The sequence below is a fragment of the Mustela putorius genome, unplaced genomic scaffold (genome assembly GCF_011764305.1).
Source record: "Mustela putorius furo isolate JIRA1106 unplaced genomic scaffold, ASM1176430v1.1 tig00003942_pilon_pilon_pilon, whole genome shotgun sequence".
Lineage (NCBI taxonomy): Eukaryota > Metazoa > Chordata > Mammalia > Carnivora > Mustelidae > Mustela > Mustela putorius.
Genome location: NW_025422087.1, coordinates 13,901,187 through 13,923,956, shown reverse-complemented (window position 1 = coordinate 13,923,956; position 22,770 = coordinate 13,901,187). Strand labels below are relative to the sequence as shown.

Genomic DNA, 22,770 nt, shown 5'->3' with positions numbered 1-22,770 from the left:
AGACGCCCCTTGGGGCATTATCCAATAACAGGGCAGAAGACTCCCAGGCAGCACGTCCAACGGTCCCGCAGACCTGTCTCCTGCTTCAACCCTGTGCCCCTGCAACCATTTAACGTCTTATTTTGAGTTTCTTACGACCCATCAGCCATGAGCTCCCAGATGCATCAGAGTCATTCCATGGACACGGACGTCACTGTCGACCTCCTGGTCCACCCGTGGGCCTCTTACTCCCACACCCACCTCTCTCCAGGCTTCTATTTGCACCGGAAGGACGTGGCTCTGGAGGGTGTGGGCCACTTCTCCCGCAAACTGGCTGAGGAGAAGTGGACACTGAGCGCCCTGAAAGGAGAACCAGTGTAGCCCTGGGGTCAGACCCTGGACACCACGGAAGCCACCTGGGTTCTAGAGAAGAGCCTGCACTGGACCCTTGTGGGATCAACGTGCCTGGGTTCTGCTTACATGGACCCCCATCTCTGTGACTTCCCAGATGAGCAGATGAGCTCATCCAGAAGCCGGGCGGCCCCCAGGCAAGGCTGGGCGAGCATCTCTTCGAAAGGCTCACCCCCAGGCACTATGAGGTGCCTCTGGAGGCCCCTAGCCCTTGGGGCCCCCCAGTGGACCCCCATGTTGAGCTTGTGTCTGAGCCTCTCCCTGCAGCCATGAGGCAGCTTTTTAACCCACCCCCGGGGCCCTCACCCAAGCCCTAGACCACATGGAAACAATAAAGTTTTCTGTAGCAGAAAAGAAAAAAAAAAAAACAAAAAACCCTCCCAAGACCTCCTACAGCAGAACTTCTGGAAGTGGTTTCTAGCAGAGCACCTTAGAAGACCTACACTGGGGGCAGGGGGTGCACCTGGGGGGCTCAGTCGGTTAAGCGTCTGCCTTCAGCTCAGGTCATGATCCCAGGGTCCTGGTATCAAGCCCCACGTCGGGCTCCCTACTCAGCAGGAATCCACTTCTCCTCTGGCCCTCCCCCTGCTTACGCTCTATCTCTCTCTCTCTCTCTTTCAAATAGATTTTTAAAATCTTAAAAAAAAAAAGAAGATCTTTATGGGGGGTTTCGACACACAAAGTGGTCAGGAACCACCACTTCCACTAATAATAGACACAATAAAGCAGTGCATTGTTTACTGCTTCTGACATGATGCTCGCACACGATTTTGCACAAGACAGATCACAAAACTTTCCTGCCAGTGGTAAGTGTCCTCCGTGGGCAGGAAGTAGAAGTCCTGGGTGTAGCATGCACACTGGAGACAGCAAGGCCGTGCTGCAGTGTTGGGAGGGTGCTGGGTGGCTGACAGGCTCACTCACTAGCTCAGGAACATGTTCACAGCCCTGGCCTAAAAACATGCAGGATCCAAATCCATAACATGGATCTACTGCCAATTTCTGCACATGGCTGGCTTCCAGGGCTGCTTGCAAACAGAACCATGGAGAAGTCCTTTAAGACCCATGGCATGAATGAGGTCACCTCTTTGGGGGAAGTGAGCTAAGACCTCTGTACAGCTGTCATGACAAGAAGAACAGGCAGAGGTGCAAGTCCCCTGCAGACGGTCAGACTGCCCGTGTCTCCCGCATCTACATGAACAGACCACTCACTTTGCACCAGAGAAAGGGAAAGGCTAGTTTTGAAATAACCAAGAATCTTTTCCACAACTTTTGCCAGGAATTGCAGACTATAAACATGGCAGCCTCATTCCCAGGCCTAACAGATGTCAGCTGGGTGAGGGATTGTAGCCTGGGGGGGAAAGACAGAACTCATGCAGAGGAAATGCTGCTCACAGTGGAACAGCCACTGGCACAAGGTAGAGATGTACCCAGCCCAGTGCCCTGAGCTGGGCCCCACAGAGGCATTAGTGATGTGGTCCCTGCCCCAGAGAGCTCACAGCTGGGTCCCCTTCTGTCCAGCCTTGGTGGCCTCGGACTCTCAGAGAAGGGCCGTGGCCATGCCAGTTAAGCGGCCCAGACATATGGCACTGATGTCATCTCACCACTAAGCCCGCGGGTCTCAGTTTTCCCATCTGAAAATGAGGGGTCTGGCCAGATGAACTCGAAGGTCGATTCCAGGTTTAGAATTTCATCTCCTGGTCCTATACCGAACACCAGCCTCGGGTCCCACATTGTGCTAAAATCCGGGGTCCTGAGGATGAACAAGACATTGGTGTCTACACACCACATCTTCGTTATCCATCCATCCATTGATGGACGCTTGGGTTGTCTCTGCAACTTGGCTACTGTAAATAACGCCACGATGAACACAGGGGTGCACATGTCTCCCTGACTTAGGGTTTTCACTTCCTTTGGATAGATAACCTGAATTCGAATTGCTGGACTATAGGGCATTTCTATTTTTTACTTTTGAGGTTCCACCATCCTGTTTTCCAGAGCGGCTGCACCAGTTTGCATTCCCACCGATGGGCACGAGGGATCCCTTTTCCATATATCCTCACTGACACTTGTTATCCTGTGTCTTTTTGATGCAAGCTCTTCTAACAGGAGTCAGGTGATGTCTCCTTGTCCAGACCCCTGAATCTTAATCCCCTTCATACAGATACGTGGTAGATTGAATTATAGTGCCATTATGGTGCCAATGAACAGGCTCACTATATCCACACCGTTGCCTGTAAGTCCGTAGTCCCTCCCACTCCTGCCCTGCGTTAGGGAAGGTCACTGAGAGGACATGATCAACGGTTGACCCGTGAGGTGGACCCTGGTGATTAGGGCTCACTAACCCTTCCCCTGTCTTTGGAATGTGGATCCTGTCTTCCCTGTTCCCAGGAGCCCCCCCCACAGCGGGATAGCCTTCAGACAGATGTGGTGCTGGGACTGTGTGAACTGTCCATGGGACTAGGCCCCATTAAGGCTCTTTATAAACTTCTAAAACTCGGTGGGTAGATGCAGAGATCTACTCATCTCGTGGCTTCCCAAGACAAGCGCCACGTGTCCATCCCCTCACTTGTGAAGCCGGCCACCTGCCAGCCGGAGCGGCCTGCCTTTCCCCTGAGGCCCTCGCCGCCCTCTGCTCACACCTGGGAGGCTCCCGAGGCACTTTCAGACCAATAACCTGGCCTTGGTCATGTGACTCACTTCAGCCAACAGGACACCAGCAGATCTGATGCAAATCGAACCTTGAAGTGTTTCCAAGCCTCCCGCAGCTTCTCTGTGACACCACAAGAAGGGCCTGGGCACATGCTGGAGGACCAGGAAGGAGCAGAACAAACACCCCCTTTTCCCTTAAGCCCAACCAACATGGGGGGAGCCAACCAGGTGACCCAGGGACCCACCAGAAATGGAAGCTGGCTTAATCCTCTATTATCATCATAATGAAGAACTCAGAAAGACAGGGCCAACCAGCCTTGGGCCGGAGGAGTCAGAGCTGCTGCAGGGTCCTCTGCGGGTCCTGCGGTGGCCTTGGGAGCAGAGGGAAGGGGGGACAGGGCTCCTGCCCCCCCACCCCCTGACTTAGGGTTCAGCACCTCCGTGACAGCACCCCTGTTCACACAGCACGTAAAATGTTCCATCTTCCCCTGTGACTAACAAGGACTTTGCCACAGAAAGTGACTGGAAATACATTATACATGAGACACAGTTTCTGAACTGGTTGCAAGTGTTGTTCCAGGATATTTTTACTTCTCTTCAAACATTCCCTCCAGGGGTGAACTAACCTAACAAGAAGTTAAATGGAAATAGAAAAGAGTCTTGGAGGACTCCACTGGGCCCCATCCCGACAAGCCAGCCCAGGACAGGGCCCCCTCGGCCCTCTGTGGCTTCAGGGTCTTGTATCTTCCCTTCAAACAGCCCAGCGATGTTAGCGGAGCTCAGGTTCACAGGGTGCATGCTTCAGAGAACCAACAATTTCCCCAATTTGGGGATTAAAAATGTGGATTCTGATCAGACCTGTCTTCAGATCCCAGCTCCACTGACCTGGGAAGCTTGAGAGGTAAACGTCTCCACGCCCCAGCTTCTCATCTATCAAGTGGGGTTCCAGTTCTTTCTTTTAAAGGCAGACAGTGGTCACTCAGGAAATGTCAGCAGCTCTCAGACCCGTCACGCTTTAGAAACCCTCCAGCCAATAGAGAATTCAGATCTGGAAGATTTCTGAGTCAAGGACGGCCTGTCTATGGTCACTGTTTGCGTGCCCCTTTTCACTGCATTACGTCTCTCAAATAAAATACACCACTCCCTCCAGAACCCCGCAGGAAGAACTGCACCAGCCACCAAAAAGTCAGTCCCTTATGGCAGGGATTAGAGAAAAAGGACCATCTTCGCTCTTCTTCCAAGTAGCTAATGCATGACAAACATTGTGATCCCAAGCGACGTGGGTCTTTCTCTCGGTTCCAGTCCGTTAATGCATTCAGTAGCCTCCTCTGAGGTCAAAGAAATGAGGGCAGAGTTTGAAGCCTTCCATTTATAAATGTGTAGAGTCAGCAAACAGCTGATGTCTACAGGCGCAGGACACAATCACTTTTTTAAAAAAGAATCTCCCCCTTATGTAAGTAGCACATGCTTACAGCCATTGCCTTAATAAGGCTGCATAACAGTGAGCCATTGCCTTAATAAGGCTGCATAACAAATCATTCCTAAATTCAGTGATAATCAGTCATACTTGCTCGTGCATCTAAAGGGCTCTGAGCTCCAGGTACGCTGGGGTCTGCCTCCCAGGCTCCTTGCACCAGTGGGTTGACCTTGGTGGTGTCAGAAGTTCAAGACAGCAGGGACACCCAGGACTCTGAAGACAGCAGCACACATGGCCGGCCCAACATGAGTGTGGGGGAGGGGACCTGCGCAATCACATGGGAAGGTCATGGGTACAGGCAGGGCTAACTTCAGGGACGGGACCCATGCAGACGCACATGACCCCACTGACACAGGGGAGGGGGAAGAATTGGGATCAACAGTGTGATCTTCCTACTCGCCAAACGGGCTCTGTGCTGAAACCAGGTCCTCACCGCTCCCCACCTCCTCCAACCCCGCTGGCGGGACCTCATCGTGGAACTCCTGCAGGGGACCTGGGATTCACGGCGTTCAGGTGTACCTCACCCCATGCTGCTGTCTCCGGCCCCGCAGGTGTGTTTCAGGTAAGTATGAAGGGGGAGCGGCACAGGTGGTCACTAGTGGTAACACGCGTGGCCTTAAAACCACCCTGTTCTTTCCAGATTAAAAGCTGGCACACCCGCCCCCTCCCACCAGCCTGATTATATCCCAGGGAACTTGACACCCCAGACCCCCAGGCCCATGCACTCCTCCTCCTCCTCCATGTCCCAAGGCAACTATTCAATGGAGGATGGGAGAATTATTCACCCACCAGGGGTTTTATTCACCCACCCACACAAATATCAGAAACCCACAGCGTGGTTGGAGACGCGCTTGTGGAGTTTGGGGGGCAAGTTGGAGATACACCTAAGTGTCAAAGCCAGAAGGGACATCCCAAATTCTGCCGCAGAGTCCCTTCCCCCTCGGGCAGGCTCAGCCCACACAAAATCGTCACAGACTGTTGTCTGATGTGGCCCGAGGAAGGTGACATTTCATGGGCCCCCGGGAACAACTAAGTCCAGGCTCTGGTGAGCCCTGCTCACGAAGCCCGCTGCTTCTCACGCCAACCTGGGTCTCCATATCAGCTCCTTCCCTCCAACCCTTTCCTGAAGGGGGAGACACAGCTAGGCCATCCCCCCGCAGGTCAGCCTCCTCCTCCAGGAGCCCGTGATGAGTCCAGCTCCCAAGCTGTCCTCCACCACGACCCACAGAGCCCACGTCCCGCTCCAGCGGGAGAGCAGCATGTGAAGTGGCTCTTGCCACGGAAAATGAATCCCACGCGTACGTTGACGCGAGAATCCTACAGTTCAGACAATTACCCAGAGAACACATTTTCTGATAATTAGAGAGCTAAAAATGGATCCACTTTGAAAATCCCTTCCTTCCTCCCGAGAAAGCTGAGGAGGTGGTTTAGCAACAATCAGCCGCGGAGACACATCACATTCTGGGTGTTTGGGGGACAAGTTCCAAGAAATTTCTTGGAAGGTACAGTTCCCAGAAGGTGGCGGGGCTAACCAGACCTGCTGGCCCTCCCCACGTCCCCGGCAAGGGCTCCAGCTGGGGAGGCCACCGGCCACGGGCCACCTCACCTGCCTCGGCACTGGGCATGCACAAAGGGATGTCACAGGGCACTCCTGGCAGCCGCCGAGGGTCAGGTGACAGGAGACGTGGGGCAGCTCAGAGGCTCACACACCTGTATCCTCTGGCTGAATCTCAAAGCAGGTGCACGGGGAGGGCTCTGTTCTCACCGCCCCCGAGTTAGAGTTTCACCGAGGGCTGGATGGATAATCAGGGGCAGGGACAGCCTCCAGTTGCAGCAGAAGCCTGCGTACCCCACCGCCTCTCCCATGGAAGGGCTCAAAGCTGGCAGGGAGCAGACGCGGGTCAGGTTACCGCATAGACCCCAAGGAGGGCAGCGGGAGTGGACAAGGTAGGAGAAGCTGTCAGTTAGGGACCTGCCAGGTCAATGGCAAATGCAATAAAGAGTTACATGTGATTTTAAAAATACGAATCTGATGTAAGTAGTAAATGTAGTAAAATATAGTAAATGTACATGTTTCGGGCTCGGTTCTCAAGCAGCACAGGACACGCAATCGGGCACAGCTGTGATACCTAAGAACTTGAAGTCAGTGTTTCCTGTCCTCATGTGTCTGCCATGGGCCCTCCTCCCTGATGTTTCCCGCTAACGAGGAACAGCATCTGCATCTGCATGCACCAGAGCAGTAGAGGCCATGGCATGGCAGGGAAGGACCACATGAAAAGGACAAGAAACAAAAAAAGGTACTTGGAGTGTGTTTCCTGGAACAAAATGCCTCCATCTACTGTTGATAGAAATTTATGCAAACTGTCTGTAAATTTGCAAATGGTAATGCTAATTCCTGCCCAGCCTCTGTTCTTTCATGGCCTCAGCTTTGACCTTGGGCTATAAGGAGGAGCCTGGCAGAGGCAGCCACTTGCCACTGTTCAGCCAGAGTCCGTGCTGAAGGGTGAGCCAGACTCATGAGATGGGTATGGATTATTACCCTGCAGGAGAATCCGGGAGGCATATTCAGGACAGAAGGAAGGGAGGAATCGTGACAGACACTTAGGGGTCAAACTGGAAGCTAAAGGGGTTACTGGTGTCCAAGATACGACGAGGGAAAATAACTGACAAATTCATGAATTGCCCTTAAAACCAAATGTCATGTGTTTTCTTACATCATCCTCTACTCTGGATTGCTAATATTTTTCACATGTATTTTCCTTATCTGACCACCTCTCCCTGCTGCAACCCACCAGCTGGGGAACTCTGCCACACCGAGGGTCCAGGAAAACATGAACGGACAAGTAAGTAGCTGGGAAAATAAGTAACTACTTCATTAAGCTTGCTCCTCCCATGAAAGGTGCCATTATGGAAGTAGAGAAAAAAATTCAAAAGAGCACAGTTATTGTCCTCCATTAATGTTGGCAGGGTAGTTGTTTCTCTCCTATTCACCTAAGACTCTGGGTTGACAGATGGCTTCCCCATGTCCCATGTGCTTTGAACAGAGACTGGGGATGTCCTTTGGTTCCAGGCAATGGGCCCTGCTTCCTTGACCTGCCAGCAGCTGTTCCCTGCACTTTGCCGCAGAAAGCAGGCACGGGCCTGACTGGGGAGCGGCAGTTGCTCTGCCGCAGGGCCTCCCTGGTTATGTCAGAGAGGCATGCTAAAAACCAAGTGTGAGTTGCATGTGCACACGTGACCATGTGTGCACATGTGACCGTGCATGCACACATGACCGTGCGTGCACACATGACTGTGCATGTACACGCAGGCTTCCCAGACACACTTAGGGCCACTGTGACTGACCACCCATCCATTCAAACAACTCTCCCAATGCTTGGCTCCCCCTTCAGCAACATTTCCCGTCCCGGTCGTAAAACACTCCCAGTGACACTGTCCATCAGACTGCAAAGCTGAGTGGCAGGCTGAAACCTCAAAGGAAACCCACCATCTAGTTTAAAATGTCCCTGAGTGCAGCACCAGCCAGGAACAAAGGCTGCGAGGGAACCTGAGCTGGAAATGTCATCCGTCATCATGAGAAAGGAAAGAACCTCTAAGTCCAACCAGAGGGTACCTGCAAATATCCAGCACTGCCTGTCACTTTGATTGATGGCCACCCTTCTAATGAGCTCCTTTTATCTCTGGAGGTTTCCAACCAACATAAGGCTCCGTTGCTCCCCCCATCCCCTCCCCTGCCATTTGCCTTTTCGGGGAGACAGCACCGGAGCAGGCACTGAGCCTCACTTGCCCCTTCCACTGGGTGACCAGCCACGCCCATGGGACCATCCATCCCCAGGCGTGGAGCTCCCGCACTGACCTTTCTCAGGAGGAAGCAGATGCGCTCGATGTTCCTCAGCCGTTCCCTCTATCGGGGTGCACAGGAAAGAAGAAGAGGGGAGGTTAGATGCTCTGCTGAAGGAATGTGAGCAGCCCCCACAGTCCGCCCCCTGGGAGAGGAGGCAGAACACCCCTGAGGCCCGCAGGCTCCCTCCCAGCAGCTCCTAACCAGAGTTTTTGCTCATAGCACTCAATAGCAAAAACAACAAACAACAACAACAAAAAAACCCACAAATAATCCAAATGAAAATATGCAGAGGATCTGAACAGGTATTTTTCCAAAGAAGACATACAGCTAGCCGCAGGTACATGAAAAGGTGGTGGTCACTGACGATCAGGGAAATGCATATCAAAACTGCAGTGAGAGGTCACTTCACACTTGTCAGAATGGCTGTTACCCACAAGACAAGAGACAACAGGTGCCGCCGAGGACGTGGAGGACAGGGGACCCTCACGTGCTATTGCTGGGAATGGAAATTGGGGTGGCTGCTACGAAAACATTCGGGAGGTTCCTCAGAGAGTTAAAAAACAGAACTACTGTATCATCCAGCAATTCTACTTCCAGATGTCTCCCTGGAGGGGATGAAGTCACTGTCTGGAAAAGGTATCGGCACTTCTGTGTTCATGGCAGCAACATTTATAACGGCCTGAGTGTCCCTGGATGCACTAATGGGCAAGGAAAATGTTGTGTATGTATACATAAATACACACCATAGCGTACTACATTACAGTAGACTCTCACACTCACGATACACACACAGGAATATTATTCAGCCATAAAAAGAAGGCAATCCTGCCACTGCCAACTACGAGGATGGACCCTGAGGGTACACTCAGCGAAATAAGCCCGAAAAAGACAAGTACCTTATGATCTCACTTCTACATGGAATCTAAAAACAAAACAAAACAACAACAGAGCAAACTCACGGAAAAGGAGATCAGGTGTGTGGTTATGAGAGACAGGGAGCAGGGGAGAGAGAACTGGTTGGAGAGGGTCAAAGGTACAAACTTCTGGTTAGAAGACAACAAAGACCTCCTCGGGGCGCCCTCAAGGCTGAGTCAGCCCTCCCAGGATTACCGCCCACCCACTTTCTCCAGAGCACAGATTAGAGTCTAAGGTAAGGGAAGTTCTCTGCCATTGAGTCTATTTTTCTAAAGTGAGGGCATTTAGAGGAAGGAATCATCCCACTAAATTAGACACCAACAGTGCCCCCAGGCTAAGAGGTTTCCAGACATCGAAGTCCATCCCCGGAGCCTGGCTCAAGGGCTGAGAACAGGAGCCTGCATCCAGGCGGGAGGTGATGGTCACGTCACACACACACTGCTTGCCTCTACCCCTTTCCCACAGTGACTTTCTTGTTTTCCAAAGCCCCTCTGAGCACAGCTGCAGCATCTGCCAATGCTTCATTACAACGCAATTTGGTGACGATGGACGTGAAGCAAATGAACTTGCTCACGTATCTGAAGAAGACAGGTGGCTGGGCCACTTGAGCTTCCCTAATTGAATCATACCATGATTCCTTTGCATCTGTTAAGCCCTGAGGAAAGAGCCCGCATCAGGACAAATTAGTGTCCCCATGGCTGGGAAGACAGACCATGTCCTCTGCAACAAACCCCATGTGTGTCCACACACGTGCATACACAAACCCCAGACACCACTGGACATTGAGGCCGCCTACATGGAGAGTAAGGGGAAAGGTGTGAGGGGCCAGGCATGGATAGGGAACGCACTAACTCCTTCCCCACAGGCTAGTCGTCTGGTGGCTCCCCTTACCTGACAGGGATACTAAAGGGTCCACTAGTAAAGGGAAGGGAAGGGCTGAATGAGAAACTACGAGTAAAACAAGGCCCTCCTCCTCCCTTTCAACTCCTGGAAAGGGGTCCACCCCGACGGCCCCACAAGATTTGGAGCTCTAGGGGGTCTCCAACCCAGAGAGCCAGTGAGCCTGGGGCTCGTTTGTAGAGCAACTGTTTGTAAGGTAAGTCCACCTAAAGCAGGGTCACCAACCGGTGCGGTAGCTTCTCCAAGCCACCTGAGACGGAGACGCAGATTCGGGGGCTCTACAGAGCCCAAAAGACCTTGCACATGAGTTAATGAGACATCCAAAAAACTTAACTTCCTGCTGGGGATGAAATAGTAGGAACCAAGAAAATACATTTGCTACTCTCCCAATGGAGGGTTTTAATGGATTTTTTTAGAAATCTTGGAGAAGAGTCCTCTCCCAGGGAGACTTCAGTCTGTCCATGGCTGGCAGGGTCCAAGCTCCTTGATTAAGTCATTACCCAGTTAGAAGTGTGGCTTTCATAATAAGAGTGAAGAGCTGAGACCCAGCCTTCATGCTACACCGCATTCTCCCCACTGTGAGCACGTACTATGTGCAGGCCGAGCGCCTACTGTGTGCAGGCTTCGTTCCCGCACTGAGCTTCCCCAGAAGCATGCGTGTCAGTCCTATATTCTCCACTCCGTCTGGCGGAAACACAGAACTTGCCATGGCCGGAGGGACGAGGCTCCACAAAGCCATCTCTGGTTTCGCCGATCACCTGGGCTGAATTGGCAGGACAGAATGGAGCAGAGGACACGTGTCTGCACTAGTGTGTGCCTGGGCACCCGGATAGGAGGAGGGAAAGCAGGCTCCCTCAGACTAGAGCAGCTCGGGACACCTGGTGGGGACCAATGGGCCAGGTGTGTGACACTAGTGCCAAACACGAAATATCCAGGAAGAAATGAGACCAGGGGAGGGCGTTACCCTTCAGGCCTGGTGCTGCCAAGTCATCACAGGTGGGTGATGGGGAGACCGGCAGATGGAAACAAAATGGATTTTAATGCCAAGTACGTGTCACGAAGCCTAAGCAGTTTTCAAGTGCATCTTAGAGATTCTTGCAACTTGCCACAAATTCCAGCTTCACACCATCAACTTTGAAAGGTTTTGGCTCTATTTCACAGAACTAAAGAATCTGATGCCCAAGGATTATAAAATCAGGCATTAGAAAATCAAATGTTTGAAAGAGACAACATTGAGAAGGCAGGTGGTAAGAACACGGGCTCTGGGGACAGGCAGACCTCCAGTCCCTGGCCCATTCATTGGAAGTAGGGTTCTCCTCCTGTTCCTGCCAAGGCTGCTTTCCCCGTGCACTCCAGGGCACACGGGGACAGCAGCCAGATGGAATGGTCAGATCGGCGCGTGCTGAGCTTGGGGCCAAGGACCAGACAGCATCAGATTCTCCAGTGGGAGGCAAGCTGACCTCAGGCTCACAGAGCTTCTCGAGAGGAGCGGTGGATATGGACATGGGCCCAGGGTCTCTGTACGTCCACCCACTCTGTGTGTCTCCCTCTGAGAGACCAGGCCAAGCACAGCGGGCAGACAGCCGCTAAGGGTCCCATACCCTGCCAGCAGGCTGGCCGACATGGAGCCTCTCTCCTTATTCAAGATGAATAACCAGAAACACCAGCACGAGGCCTTGAAGACTTGACCATCAGAGCACAGTAGACCTTTCCCACCTGGCTTCCTGGGATCAAAATATTTCACTTTGCAAGATGCTATGTCGGGACCTGGTGGACCTCAAGAATGAGAGGGGTCCCCAACGGCCCTGAGTCAGGAGATGAGGCACTTTATCCACTCCCCCCATCAGAATATCCCTCCTCCACGGGCCCTGGAAACCCGCTTGGACGCCACCCTGCACCCCTCTGACACCCACTACTTACCGCGTGAACGGGGTTACACTGGTCTATGGGGCTCTTAAAATCCGTCCTTAACTCATCGAAGGCAATGATCTGAAATGGAACGTGCAGAACCAAGAAGTTAGTTCAAAGGTGAATCAGTGCACCACGTCTCCCTGTAGATTTGCTTCAAAATGATATAGGAGGCAGGAAGAAGGTACCCGTGACCTAAGAATGGCCAGGAGGTGGTTGCCATCATAGCTGGTGATGGATACCTGGGGCTGATGGTCCTCCTCTGTCTTCTTCTTATGCTTCAAACTCCCCAAAGTAGGGAAAGGACAAGATACTGTTCAAGGGCACGCACCTGCCATGAGGAGGCAGGGAAGTCCTACAGACCTAACGCAGTCTAGTGCACACATACAACACTGTACTCTAAACCTTAAACTGACCAAGAAAGGAGCTCTTAAGTGATAACTATGTGTGGGGACAGAGGGTAGCTAATCCTACAAGGGGAACCTTCCTCAACATTCCTGTATCAAATTGATACATTGTATACCTAAACTTACACAATGTTGCAAGCTAAAGGTATTTATCTCAATGGTTGTGAAGCCCTCAAGGCTTCACACGCTTTGCTTCCCGAGCTTTATAAAGACATGGAGCAAACTCCATTACGGTGACGGCAGGTACAGGTGTGGATAAAGGCACAAGAAATTCAAACTTCAAGCTGGCGCTTTCCACTTTTCTCCTTGCATGAAGAAGCTGTTTATTTTCTATTTGTGTTTATTTTGGCAGAGATGCTGACCAGAAGTGAGACGGACAGAAGCCAGGACAGAGGGAAAAGAAAAAGGCAAGAAAGCAGGGTCGACGTCAACGGAGAGGACCTGACCTCCAGCAGTCCACGGGCTGGACAATCAGCCCTGAGCAGTCCCATCTTCACAGATGGGTCACTGGACATGGGTCCTCCACTTCGTTCTGGACTCACCGCTCGCCAGAGAGCACCGGCATGGAGGACAGGTGTCTCTCGTCTCACCAACACAAGGCTTAGAGTAAGTACTCAGTGGAGGAAACAACCTAGTTCCCAGCACAAAGCAGGTGTAATTTTAAAGCAATCACATGTCATCCTGATTTCAAAACTCCTCCAGAATTCGGGGAAAATTCTAGTATAACCTGTAGTAAGTAGATGTATTTCTGCCTTAACCCGTCCTTGAACCGTTAGTGACAAGAACACACCTCTCACTGAGGGGGCTCAGGCCGTTCCTGGCTCCCTCTAATTAATACTGTCTCCCTTTCTCGCACTTACATAGGACTCCCTGAAGATCCTGCCCACATCCTAAGCCTGAGTCAGCAAACTACAAAGCCAAATCCAGCCCGACACCCATTTTTGTCCAACTTGGGAGCTAAGAATGGTCTTTATGCCTGTTAAGTCGTTGAAAAAAATCAAAAGAAGAATATTTCGTGACATATAAAAGTTATATTCAAATTTCAGTTGCCATAAATAAAGTTTTATTAGAACACAGATGCATTCATTCTTTGCTACACCATGTGTATTTTCCCACTACAATGGGACAGTCCAGTTGTTGCAACAGACACTATATGCTCAACAAGGCCCAAAATAGTTACTTTCTTGCCCTTTGCAGGAAAAAACTTGCCAACTCCTGGTCTACTCTTTTATTTTCCCTCTAAAGCCTTACCATCCAAGAAGTTAGCCACATTAAGCCATTTAAATTTTAATTTTAGCTAGGTCAATTAAAAAATTCAGCTTCCACATTTTGTTTGCTCAAAAACCACATCTGTTTGGTAGCTACTAAATGGCACAGACACAAAATATTTCCATCATCACAGGAAGTTCTGTTATATAACTCTGCTTTGGAGACATATAGGATAAGTCAAATCGCTGTAGCACAAGGAATCCCCTTAAGTATTGTCGGCTATCCTGAAACTGGCAAATCTTTGTTCTTTAAGCTAGCTCTCTCTAACCTTTCTATAAACTGGCACTAAGCTGTCTCGTCATCCTGGTTGCCCTCTGCTGGCATTATGGGTTGGAAATGTCCATACTAAAATGTGACTGTCAAAAATAAGTGCCACAGGGGCACCTGGGTGGCTCAGTGGGTTAAGCCACTGCCTTCGGCTCAGGTCATGATCTCAGGGTCCTGGGATTGAGTCCCATATCGGTCTCTCTGCTCAGCAGGGAGCCTGCTTCCCTCTATCTCTCTTTCAGTCTGCCTCTCCGTCTACTTGTGATCTCTCTCTGTCAAATAAATAAATAAAATCTTAAAAAAAATAATAATAAGTGCCACATTCTAGATGAAGTCAGCTTAGCACAGAGAGCAAATATATCACCTCCTCTGTTCTGTAACCTATGGCTCTGTTAATGCAGCCTGATAACATTAGCTTTTTTGTTTCCATATCACAGCCCTGGCTTCATTCTGACCTTGCACTGCCTAAAAGCCCCAGATCTTTCTCATGGGCTCATTAAACTCAGTTTAATAATTCACATTGCTCTGTATGCACATTGTTGGATTTGAAGGCCTAAAAGCAAGAACCAAACTTTATTCCTCTTTATCCCTCTTCCTCCCTCTTTGGTTTGGTCCATCAGTCCAGTCTGCTGAGATACGATCTATCTCCCAAGCACAAATCCTAATGAACCTAATGTCCTCGATATGCACATCCACGTTCACCCGGACACAGGTGCGAACTGATCAGAGACCAGGGCAGAGCCTGAAGTTCGCCCTTCCTTGCTCCCACGAGGCTGGCATCAGCAACCCTTCAGCCTGTTATTTATCCAATTACACAGAAAATTCGCCATATTTTGATGAAACCTAAAGTCAGTCCCTGGATGGCTTTAGAACCCCACAACCATGGGTGTTCCACATACCAGCCCAAAGAGGCAGGGAACCCAGGAGGAAATGAGTCAGACCCTGAGCTGTGGCTGTGACTGTCCAAGTTCCATCCTGCCTCAACCGGGTGCAGGGCTGGGAGGGGAGTCTGGAGTGAAGGAGCTGAGTGCTTCTGAGAGCCAGGGCCGGGCCTGGAGGAAGGAGTGAAGAAAGGAATAAGCTCCGAGTATGACTTCGGCCCCAGAGCTCCGTGACACAGCAGGCGCTCAGCAGTGTTTCCCGGGGCCGGTGCTGGCACTGGGCACAAGGAGGACAGAGGCTTCAGCATCCCCGCCTCCCCGGAACCATTCACGAATCCATGCCTCGCTCACGTGACAACTTGTTTGTTTATTACATACTCGCCACACCGGGGCCCTGCGCTTCAAGTGCACGCTTCTGATTGTTTAACCTTCGGCCACCCTGTGAAGTAGGTACTATTATTGTCCCCGTCTTAGAGGTCAAGAAGCTGAAACCAAAAGTAGTTACAGTCCTTGCCCAGGATCACTGCTCTGGCCCCAGGATTCACACCAAGGCTTCTCTTGACGCTGACCTCGGGGCAGTTAGCTTTACAAGGCTCTGCCTCCCAAGACACATGGAGGGGAGGAAGCGGGATCCCAAGGACATCCAGAATGAGTAACTGTGTCTGTGGAATGAAAGCGTCCAGGGGCTCCTGGAGGGGCTCAGTCGGTTAAGTGTCCAAGTCTTGATTTCAGCTCAGGTCCTGATCTCACGGTCATGAGATTGAGCCCAGCATCAGGCTCCAAGCTCAGTGCAAAGTCTGCGTGAGATTCTCCCTCTCCCTCTGCCCCTCCCCCTCCCCAACTCTCTCTGTAAGTAAATACATAGAATCTTAAAGGAAGAAAGAAGAGAAGAGAAAAGAAAGGAAAGGAAAAAAAACTTCCAGAACAGGTGAGAGTTAGGTCACCCTCTTCTTAGCACTCATTCATGGTCTCCCAGCCCCCACCTCCTGAGCAGGGTCCGAGCCCGGGAGACACAGGTGGTGCGGTGGGCATGGCCCTGTGCATGCTGTGTGTTTAACTTCATAAGGAGCGGAGAAACTGCTTTCCCAAGAGGCTGCACCACCTCAGCGCACTGCCCCCAGCGATGAGTAAGAAGCTTGGCATCCTTGCCAGCCCTGTGCCAGCTTGGATTTCTTCTACTTCAGCCATTTCCATAGGTGTGTAAAGGTGTCTTGTTTTAATTTGCATTTCTCCAATGACTAATCAGAGATGTTGAGCATCTTTTCATGGGCTTAATCACCCCGTGTATGCTTTCTTTGGTGAAGCATGTGTTCAGATAATTTCTCCATCTTATTGTTTTTAAGCTGTTTTCTTATTGATGATTTTTGAGAACTCTTTATATATTCTGGATGCAAGTCCTTTGTCAGATATATCATTTGGTGATATTTTCTTCTGCTGTGTGGACTGTCTGTCCATTCTTAGTAGCATGTTTCTCAGAGCAAATGTCTTCTTACCACTTTTCGGTTTAACCAATGTATCTCTTTCTCTTTTACTGATCTGGTGTTGGATCTAAAAACTCCTAAGGCTATACAGATATTTCTAGTTTTTTTTCTAAATAGCATTTTATTTATGGGAAGGTTATGATTTTTTAAAGATTTATTTAGAAAGAAAAACTGTGTGCACAAGATGGGAAAGGGGCGGGGGGTGGTGAGAGTCGCAAGCCCGTGCCCCACTGAGCATGGAGCCCAACACCAAGCTCCATCTCACAATCATGAGATCATGCCCTGAGCCTAAATCAAGAGTTGGACGCTTAACCAACTGAGCCACCCGGATGCCCCTCTTTATGGGAAGGTTTATTTTATTTTTTTTTTAAGATTTTATTTACTTATTTGACAGACAGTGATCACAAGCAGGCAGAGAGGCAGGCAGAGAGAGAGGAGGAAGCAGGCTCCCCGCTGAGCAGAGAGCCCGATGCGGGCCTTGATCCCAGGACCCTGAGATCATGACCGAGCGGAAGGCAGCACCTTAACCCACTGAGCCACCCAGGTGCCCCTATGGGAAGGTTTATTAAGATACAACTTCAATTTCTGTAATAGATGTAGGACTATTTGGGTCAACTCGAGTTCTGAGAGTTTGCAGGAACTGGCCCATTTCATCAAAACTGTCACGTTTACAGGCTGCACTTGAACTCAGGGGCCCCCTGGCTGTTTCACTTTCTCTCGTAGGCCATCTCCTCTCCTTGTTTTCTCACCAGACTTGAGACAGAGGTTCCAGTGAGCATAGACAAAGGCTGGAAAGGGCAGCCACAGGTGAGCAGGGACAAAGCTAGAAGAGCGGTTCTCCCACCGGCTGAGGACCAGGGTCTCTGGAGACCCAGGCTGCCTGGGACCTCCTGGGCTGGGCCAGGCAGACAGGGCAGAAGCAAGGCCTGGGGTGGAAATTGGAGGTTTGCTGAAGACAAGAGGGAGACAGGAGGTCAGATGCCAGGACCTGGACGTGTGCCAAGCTGGAGGCTCAGGAGAGGCCGAGGCAGGCCGGGGGAGTCTGCAGCCAAGTCAGGAAGAAAGGGGGTCACAAGCAGAGGAAGCACGTGGTGTGAGGCTATTTCTGTGAACACCAAGCTTTGTCTATGCCAACACTAGGCGCCAAGGTCCAGCGGCCCCCAGCCCCAACCTCCACAAGGTCATGGAGCAATGACTCACTGTCCACCGGAGCCCCCATGAGGGGCCTCCCCCGGGCTAGAGACACCCCCTCCCAGCAGCAAATCAGCCCCTAGTGTCAGGCAGGAGCAGCAGGGACCCACCTCAAGAGGTGGGGAAACACAGAAATACTCCAGAAGCATCTCAAGGAGCCTTCCTTCTTCAGGCCCATGGCATGGATAACCAGGCGATTAAAAATTACCGAGCTTGCCTGAAACAGTTATTTGCTAAAAATAACCGTGCTGGACTGCAGCAAAGCCTCCCTGGAAGAGTAAGAAAACGGCTGAAATCTCAACCTGCAGGAGCTAATGAGTCCCCAGGGCTGCCCCACCGAGAGCTCAGCATTAGGAGAAGCCTCTTCTCTGGAACATTCTTTCCCCTGCCTCCACTCCACAGTGCCCTCTGGCTTCTGAAAGCTCTTACGTGGGTGAGCCCTCGGGACCATGGGTCTGTGTCATGTTATCTCACTGCAGCATTCGATCTGCTCACGCCCTGAGCACCCTGGAGAGGTATGCCCCTCGAGTCTGCGCACGGTGAGTGAGCAGCACACCCTACCCCTGGAGCCCGTCCTGGGATCCAGAATCACCTGTGCTCCACCCAACCCCATGTACTGTTTCTCCGCAGTCGACAGGCTAGGAAGGAGGTGCTGACTTCCTGAACATGCCCAGCCCTGTTCTTAGCCTCAGAACACAGCAGTGAGTGAGCTATGACCCGGTCGTCACAGGGTTTACCCTGGGGACTGTGGAGGGGGTGATAGGAAGAAACACAACTGAGGTACATCAGGGAGGACTCCAGGGAGGGATCACGTCATCCGAGAGATCTGAATGACCAGGAGGTGGACATGGAAGCTTCCAGAAGGAAGTAAGGCCGCAGAGGCTCCAAGAAGGGAATCAAGGTCTACAGCAGGGAGAGGCAGAAGGGTCAACAGCAGCCGCAGCCCACTGATGGAGAGATAACAGGTGGTGAGGTCAAGAGCAGGGATAGGTCCAGAATCCCACCACACGGGGCTCCTGTAGCCACACTCCGTGAGGTAGGCTCCTGGGGTCGCCGAGCCACCCCCTCGTCCCCGGGCACCGTGGCCTCTGGGTGGCTTGTGGAACGGAGCACGTCTGCTGCTTGTGGCCTCTCAACCTGACCCAGGGAGCAGTCTGGATATGACCGAGGGGCCATCGGTGACAGGTCAGTGCTTGTGAACCCAGCACCAACCACACCCACCCAGGAGGTGCTGGTGGGCTGGTGATTTTCAGACCCAGTGAAAAGTCAGTACTCAGATGCAGTGAGAAAAGACCATGCATCCTGGCTTGTCAAGCTCAGGAAGCCACAGATGAATTTGGCTTCCCTACCTCGGAAAGCAACGGGACATTGGGAAAAGCAGGCCACAGTTTTCTAGTGGAAGAGGGCACGTGGCTGGGACCCCCAGAATTTCTGCCTACTGTCCCATCCAGCTGCAGGGTCTGTGCTCAGACCCCCACAGACAGTAAGGCCACCTGGGCCAAGTTCCTCTCTTGATTTCTCCCTGCTGTGAGCTAGAGGATGCCCCCTACCCAAAGTCTTGTCCTCAGACCTGGTCTTATCTGGAAGCAGGGTCTCCAGATACATCAGTTAGAATGAGGTCATACCTAATTACAGACCCAAAAGCCAGGGAAGGTGTCCTTAAAAGAGAAAAGGACACAACATTGCAGTGTTGCAACTCCAAACCAAGGGGCAGCATGGCTTGTCGGGGACCACCAGCAGCCGGGAAGATGAAGGAGAGCTCTTCCCTCCTTGATGCCCACCATCACCTTGACTCCAGACTTCCAGCTTCCAGAACCAGGCATTTAAAGCCACCAAGGCAGTGGGAGCCTGTGAAGGCACTCCATTTGCACAACGTCTGAAAGCTCTGCTGTGACATCATCGGGAAGAAATGGCTTTGGTTGCACCAGTAAATGTTTGTGTGAAAGAAGTATTGCTAACCCAAAAAAAGTACTTCCCCAGGGAGGCGGGATTTACATGTGCCCCAAGCCACACTCAGAATGCACATGTGATTTAGAGTAAGTCCAGTGTGTTTTGTTTTTTTAAGCAGGCTTCCCACTGGATCAAAGTGTGGGCCTTGAACTCAAGATCCCCAAGATCAAGACCTGAGCAGAGATCAAGAGGCAGACATTTAACAGACTGAGCCCCTCAGGTGCCCCCCAAATCGGGTTTTTGTGTCCTCGTCATGTTTTGTCCCAAACACAGCAATTCCTACAAACCACAGCCCAAGGCTCTGTGAGGGTCAGGAGCTCCATGGGACAGGAGAGGGGTGATGGATGGGAACAACTTGACTGCTTGGGACATGCATGTGGTTTAATGTCTCGTCCTGGTTCTACGTGTCACACTGGTGCAGCTGTGAGTCCCAGTGTCCCTGATCACTGCTCCTAAGCTGCTCTAAGGATTTGCTACAACATGTCTCAGCCCCTAGGAAGAAAGAGACTTGGCTCCACACTCATGGATACCAGCTGCTTCCTTGGTCCTGGCTCAGCTCCTGGCATCACGTGGCCTGTGAAAAAATGTCTCTGACACTTGACCTACTGCCCACGTTCTTTTCTAGAAAGGGTGCAGCAGAAGGCGGAGGGCTTAAACCTGCACTCAATGTCTCCATTTCTCTTCCCCGTGTTTTACCGTCAGGCCACACAGATTCACCTCTTCCTACTGGAGAGTGAGAATGGTTTACTAAAGCACCCATCGGTATGAGTTGCCCCATGAGGCATGACACAGCAGGCTTAGCATGCACACCTCTACTTGCTAAGGGCTCTCCATCAAATAAATTACTTAATCCTACCTGGCCAAGAGCTTAGAAAAGAAAAATATTTCAGACCAGCAGAGGGGGGTCTTGCCCTAACCTCACCCCCATCTCATCTCTATTTTAGTCAGCATTCCCATGAGAATTGGCTGGTGCAGTTACAAAGGCTAATCAAAGATCTGCAGGGTGGACCAGCAGCCTGAGGACACAGGAAAACTGATGCTGCAGCACCAGTCTGAAAGCCACCACAGCAGACCCCCTCTTGCTCAGGGGAGGTCAGTCTTTTGTTCTATTCTGGCCTTCAGCTGATTAGATGAGGCCCACCCACGTTATGGTGGATAAAACCTGCTTTAACTCGAAGTCGCTGATTTATTTTTATTTTCTTTTTAGTTGTTTTTTTTTTTTTTTCAAATCCAGTATACTTAACATACAATGTATTATTGGTTCCGGGTGTACAATAGAGTGATTCAACAATTCTCCACGTTATTCAATGTTCATTCTAAGTGTAGTCTTAATCCGCTTCACCTGTTTCACCACCCCCCCCAACCCACCTCTCCTCAGTAACCACCAGTTTGTTCTCTAGAGTGAAGAGTCTCTTTCTTGGTTTGTCTCTCTGTTTCCTTGCTTGTTCTGTTTCTTAAATTCCACGTATGAGTAAGATCATATTTCTCCGACTTATTATACTTAGCATTATAATCTCTAGCTCTATCCATGCTATTGCAAATGGCAAAATTTCATTCTTTTTTATGGCCGAATAATATTCTATAGATAATTCTATCTAATATCTATTCTATAGATATTCTATCTATACACCACATCTTCTTTATCCATTCATCTGTCAAGATGGACCCTTGGGCTGCTTCCATACCTTGGCTATTTTAGATAATGCGGCCGTAAACATCGGGGTGCATATACATTTTCCAGTTAGTATTTTCATATTCTTTGGGTAAATAATCACTAGAGGAAATGCTGATCTTATGGTAGTTCTATTTTTAATATTTTGAGGATTCTCCATACTGTTTTCCACAATGGCTATGCCAGTTTGCATTCCTACCAAGTGGGCACAAGGGTTTCCCTTTCTCTGCAACCTTGCCAATATCTGTGTTTCTTGAGTAGTTAATTTGAGCCATTCTGACAGGTGTGAGGTGGTACCTCCCTGTGGATTTGCATTTCCCTGATGGTAAGTGATGTTTAGCATCTTTTCATGTGTCTGCATGTCCTCTTTGGGGAAAAAAAAATGTCTGTTTATGTCTTCTGCCCATTTTTAATTGGATTTTTTGGGGGTGTTGAGTTGTATAAGTTCTTTATATATTTTGGATACTAACCCTTTATTGTCATTTGCAATATCTTCTCTCATTCTATAGGTTTTCTTTTAGTTTTGTCGGTTATTTCCTTTCTGTGCAGAAGTTTTTCATTTTGATGAAGTCCCAGTAGATTATTTTTGCTTTTGCTTCCCTTGCCTCAGGAAACATATCTAGAAAAATGTTGCCATAGCCAATGTCAGAGAGATTACGGCTGGGTTCTCTTCCAGGATTTTTATGGTTTTAGGTCTCACGTTTGTCTTTAAATGAATCTGAGTTTATTTTTTTTTTAAGATTTTATTTCTATTTCTTTGACAGAGAGAGAAATCACAAGTAGGCAGAGAGGCAGGCAGAGAGAGAGGAAGAAGCAGGTTCCCTGCTGAGCAGAAAGCCCGATGTGGGGCTCGATCCCAAGACCCTGAGATCATGGCCTGAGCCAAAGGTAGAGGCTTTAAACCACTGAGCCACCCAGACACCTGAGTTTATTTTTATATAGTATGAGAAACTGGTCCAGTTTTATTCTTTTGCATGCTGCTGTCCAGTTTTCCCAACACAATTGATTGAAGAGACTGTCTTTCCCCCCACGGATATTCTTGTCTCCTTTGTCAAAGTTTAATTCGCCATATCATCATCATTTTATTTCTGGGACTATTCTGTTCTACTGATCTATGTGTCTGTTTTGGTGCCAGTACCACACTATTTTAATTACTACAGCTTTGTAATATAACTTGAAATCTGTAATTGTGATGCCTCCAGCTTTGGTTGTCTTTTTCAAGATTGCTTTCATTCCTTGGGGTCTTTTGTGGTTTCAGACATATTTTAGGATTGTTTGTTCTAGTTCTGTGAAAAATGCTGTTAGTATTTTGGTAGGGATTGCATTAAATGTGTAGATTGCTTTGGGTAGTAGAGATATTTTAACACTATTTCTCTTTCCAGTTCATCAGCACAGAATATCTTTCCATTTGTGTCATCTTCAATTTCTTTCATCTGTGTTTCATAGTTTTCAGAATACAGCTTTTTCACCTCCTTGGTTACATTTATTCCTAGGTATTTTACTATCTTTGGTGCAACTGTAAATGGAATTATTTTCTTAATTTCTCTTTGTGATGCTTCATTATTTCTA

The 22,770-nt window shown here is 50.0% G+C and overlaps 1 protein-coding gene across 1 annotated transcript in view; it reads right to left on the bottom strand.

Moving 5' to 3' along the window:
* The window catches only part of CNIH3 (cornichon family AMPA receptor auxiliary protein 3), a 90,152-nt gene that overhangs the window by 30,577 nt on the left and 36,805 nt on the right, over nt 1-22,770 (bottom strand). The window contains exons 2-3 of the mRNA XM_004761890.3: nt 12,096-12,164; nt 8,373-8,420 (exon numbers count right to left, since the gene is read on the bottom strand). Of these exons, the coding sequence (XP_004761947.1) occupies nt 8,373-8,420; nt 12,096-12,164 (117 nt within the window). The remainder of the gene's footprint in view (nt 1-8,372; nt 8,421-12,095; nt 12,165-22,770) is intronic.